Source organism: Sinocyclocheilus anshuiensis, unplaced genomic scaffold (assembly GCF_001515605.1).
Source record: "Sinocyclocheilus anshuiensis isolate Anshui unplaced genomic scaffold, SAMN03320099.WGS_v1.1 scaffold1871, whole genome shotgun sequence".
Classification (NCBI taxonomy): domain Eukaryota; kingdom Metazoa; phylum Chordata; class Actinopteri; order Cypriniformes; family Cyprinidae; genus Sinocyclocheilus; species Sinocyclocheilus anshuiensis.
The window spans coordinates 20247-24842 of record NW_015549664.1 but is presented as its reverse complement, the minus strand read 5'-3'; the positions used below and the strand labels follow the sequence as shown (position 1 = coordinate 24842).

The 4596-nt window shown below is 34.2% G+C and overlaps 1 protein-coding gene across 2 annotated transcripts in view; it reads left to right on the top strand.

Moving 5' to 3' along the window:
* Positions 1–4596, top strand: part of LOC107660299 (kelch repeat and BTB domain-containing protein 2-like) — a 32726-nt gene that overhangs the window by 20674 nt on the left and 7456 nt on the right. The window contains exons 2-3 of one of the 2 annotated variants that reach the window (XM_016449580.1): positions 1823–1954; positions 2034–2236. In XM_016449580.1, coding sequence (XP_016305066.1) covers positions 1952–1954; positions 2034–2236 — 206 coding nt within the window. In that variant the 5' untranslated portion in view covers positions 1823–1951. Of the gene's footprint in view, positions 1–1822; positions 2237–4596 lie in introns of both variants that reach the window. The other variant, XM_016449581.1, reaches the window with a different exon arrangement.

The window sequence follows — 4596 nt, the reverse complement described above, 5'->3', positions numbered from 1 at the left end:
AGTGCCCATGATAACAATATCGTGCATATTCATTACCGTGATATATCGCATTACCGAATACCGGCACAAGTCTAGCGATGTGATGTGACCGATGTGATAAGCATGAGTTCTGGGCCGCGGTGCGGCTGGTATAAACGCCAGAATCAAATGGCCGTGATAATCTCCGTAACACAGGCTTTAATGCAGTTATATGCTCTGTATAAAAAATGTTCATATCGGCGGCATATTCGCTGATACCGATATATCGGTGACAGGCTCATATCGGCCGATAATATTGGCTAAACTATATATCAGTCGGGCTCTAGTATGGACTACCTTTGTGTTCACTTTGTGGAGTTTTTGAAGCGTTAGCTTTGGGGTCCCATACACTTGCAACATGTGGACTCGCAGAGATAGATTTAAAAAAATTTTTTTTTTATCTTTGTGTTTAACTGAAGAAAGCCGGGGCATTATGAGGGAGAGTAAATATTGAAGTTTCATTTTTGGATGGAGTTTCCCTTTAAAAGCCCCTTTTAAAGGTCCAAAATTAACATTTGCCAAAAGCAAGTAAAAATTGGAACTGGCAGGTATATGAAAGTGTTACTCTATTGTTTAACATTTGAAGCATTTGCGACTGAAAACTACTGCGTGCGACTATAAACATTTTTTTAGGAGCACCAGTGCGACTGACCCGATCATCATCATACTTGTGATTGCGCTCAGGGGAGCTTCAAATGTTTCTACGTGTTTTTGCAGCATTGAGTAATGTATCACAGACATATCTCACGAATCCTTTCATAAGCAAAGGGAGAGATTCATTGCGCAGTGTAGAGAGCTTCGTTGATTATAGATGTGAGATCGAGATGAACTAAGATGAGTGCCAGCTTTTAATGATTTTTTAAAGGAGTTTGTAAATGTGATACTGATTTAATACAATACAATTCAATAAACAAGAAGTTAATATTAAGTGACTTACATTGTCTGACTATAACACTATTGTCTGATTTTGCTATATTTCATCGTTGAAAATAGTTAAAAACAAAGTCACAGCTCAGCCGCTGCGCATCTCCGTTCAAACACAGCAGTTTCGTTTATGAATGAACGTTTTTTTAAATGAATCTAGTGAGTCAGTGATTCATGATTACCCATTCATAAAGAGACAGTCACTTGATTCATTCCTGAATGAATCAGCCGTTCGAATGAATCAATTGAATGAATGATTCAGTGATAAAAATCAGGGACTTACCGCCACCTGCTGGCAGTTCATTTTAAAAGTATCTTTTCTGTTATTTAAATCATTTAATATTTCTATATTCAAAATGTTATATTTAAAACATTAATATCATCACGAATTTATGGATTTAATTGCACTCATTCCACTTCTGAGCCTCATTAAATGTCTGAAAGTACACCAAGCCACTTTTGTGTTCTTCTGTGCCACCTCTACAAATTAATTTTGTTAATACTGATTTCATTTGATTGGTAACGTATTGCTTATTCTACTTGTTCTTATTCTTTCGTTTTAATTACAATTTTTAAAAAGCTTATAAAATATAATTTTTTTTTTAAGAATTTGACAAAAGATGACATACTTTTAATAAAGTTAGCGGAGTCAAATATCACCTCGTAATGTGAAGGCTACTTTTTGATAACATTTTGGATAATTGTTTAGCAGGTGCTCCTAAAATTTTGAACATGTTTAGAAAAGAAAAGTAAGCGTAGAGCCCTGCATAAATATTAGAAAATATATAGAAAATACTTTCTTTTCTTTTACAGTACATCAGAAGGTGGTTCAAGTTCTCTTTTGTCCTTAGCTTTCTAATGTGCCCATTTTTTTCCATAGACACTCTGGACTGCAGGTGTTCTGATGTAGACATCTCCTTCTACCTCACGTCACTTCCTCCCTCAATCCCAACATCCTCCGAGACAGCGGAACTCTGTGGAACCGCTGTAAAAGTTGTAAAAATTCAGCATGGTAGAGAAATTACCTTAATTTTCAAAGTATTCAGGGTACAGGCCATTGCAGAAAGGAACCGGTACTCTTTGACATTCAGAAACTGGTTGAAAACTCATGGGATACGAACATGTCGGAGGTTGGAGAGCGTCGGCAAGTCAACACAGATTATGCCGTTTCTGTGCTGGAACAGCTAAAGTTTTTCTACGAACAGAAGTTGCTGACTGACATCACTCTGCTGGTGGAGGAGAGCGAGTTCCCCTGCCATAAAATGGTGCTGGCCACCTGCAGCTCTTACTTCAGGTGGGTGGAGTATGAACATTCAACTGATTAATCTATAAACCATTTAAAAAAGAAAACATTAGAATTTAATTATACATGTATGTATGTTACTAAAATGTGAAATTCTCTAAAATTCAGTTTTACTTGTATTGACATTTTAATGTCGCCATTCCATGGTTATGAGTTTTCTGTTTACTTCAACTGCTCAGTGCTCTGGTAATTTAAAAAATATGACCATTTCAGGGGTGGACAAAATTGCGACAATTAGGGTTGTACGATTAATCAAAATTGTAATAAAATCTTTATTCTGCAGGATTTCTAAACTGCAAAAAGCACGATTTCTCTGCCACTCCCCTCAAGGTGCAGGTCTTCAGGCACAGAGCAAGTGAGCATTTGCAGTTAAAGAGTTGAACTTCACGCTCATGCAGAAAAAGCGTTGAATGCTCAACTTTGCAAATATCAAGTGAATAACACTGGGTGGCAGCTAATCTCCATGAAAAGCAGGTAGTGTCATCTATTATGAGTGTTTAAAATATGTAGATTGTGATCACACTTCTGCTGGATTAAGTACTTAAATCATATTGTTTACACATTGGATGCAAGTTGTTATACAGTACTTGTAAAAAGTTTTGTTTTCTATTAAACTGATCAAAAGTGACGGTAAAAAAACATAATGTTACAAAAGATTCTATTTTAAATAAATGCTGTTCTTTTGAGCTTTTCTATTCATCAAATAATTATGAAAAAAAAAAGTTTCCATAAAATATTAAACAGAAAAAAACTTTAACATTGATAAAAATCAGAATCATTGTTAATAACTGAGCACTAATAATAATAATAATAATTGAGCAGCAAATCAGCATATTAGAATGATTTCTGATGGATCATGTGACACTGAAGTAATAATGCCGAAAAGTCAGCTTTGCGTCAAATGGAATATTCAAATAGATTTAAATTGTAATAATATTTCACAGTAATACAGTTTTTACTGTATTTTGGATCAAATAAATGCAGCCTTGATGCACATTAGAGACGTCATTAAAAATATTTAAAAATCATAATTTTACAAGCTTGATGTATCGGATTTCTTTATGAATTGTCTGGCTTTGCTTAAATGTTTACTTTGGGCATTTGGAAACAAAGTGTGCATCTTTGCAACTGTATCTGTGATAATTATATTTTAATTAATTAATGATAATTATATTTAAACACGCTTGGTACAGACACACTGCAAAGTGGAGGCGTTGTAACATTTTGAGCGTTGCGAGTGGAGTTCTGCGGCAGTAGTGGACAGTCAGAATGCTGCACACTTAAATAGAGCATAAGAATGAAACAGACCGGCCTTACAACACACTGTTCTAGTTTTTGTTATTTGAGAGACTGTTACAACCTTTTGATAAAGCTCTAATTGGTTTCCTTTTGAAATGTGTTTCAAATTCTAATTGATAAATGCCAAAATGTATTCATGAATATAAAGTGTGTAAGGAAATACTGTCTTAAAATCATGAAATCAAAATCATAATGTTGACAAAAAAAATCATGATTTTAATTTTTTAGTATTGATTAAACAAGCCAGTGAGTGAATTTCACTTTATTGCTCTGTCCCCCAGCTGAACTGGAAGTTTCTGAATTAGACTGAATTTTATTGCCTGAAGTGCTGGTCACCATCCCAGTAGTTTGAAAAGTGCCTGTTCAAATGCCAGCTCACCCTTTTGCTCTGTCTGCCTTTTCTTTTTTTTTTTTTTTTTTCTTTACTTGTGATGAAAAATAAATGTAGTGAAGTTGAATACTTAATTTTTATTCAACTCAAGTAAAAGATCCACAATTTTATTATATTCAAAATAGAAAAATACAATAAATAAATACAATAAAAAAATGTACTTTAAAATGTACTGTAACCCTTATTTTGCTGTTCCTCTTTGAAATTTTGGAGTTTACTTAACCCTTCACAACTTATTTTTCTGTGAATGTGTGTCATATTGTTCACACAATGACAATTCTGATATTATTAACTCGCTGTAATATTCTAAAGCTGGTAACCCCATTTTATGGTGTCCTTGTTACACGCTACATGTAGTAATAGCAACAATAAATTATGCATAATTACATGCAACTAACTATAAACCAAACCCTCATCCTAACCATTACCAGATAGTAAGTGCATGTACTTAGTTAATATTACTCGGTACTTAAATATGTAATTATACTGTAACAACAGGGTGTCCGCGGGTCCTTAAAAAGTCTTAAAATGTCTTAAATTTGGATTCGATGGGTCTTAATTATTTTTGGTCTCATTACCGCTAAAATATCTTCAGTCTGACGGACCTAATGACTGTTTACAATCATTGGACAGACCGAAGACTTTTTCTTCCGTATCCCCG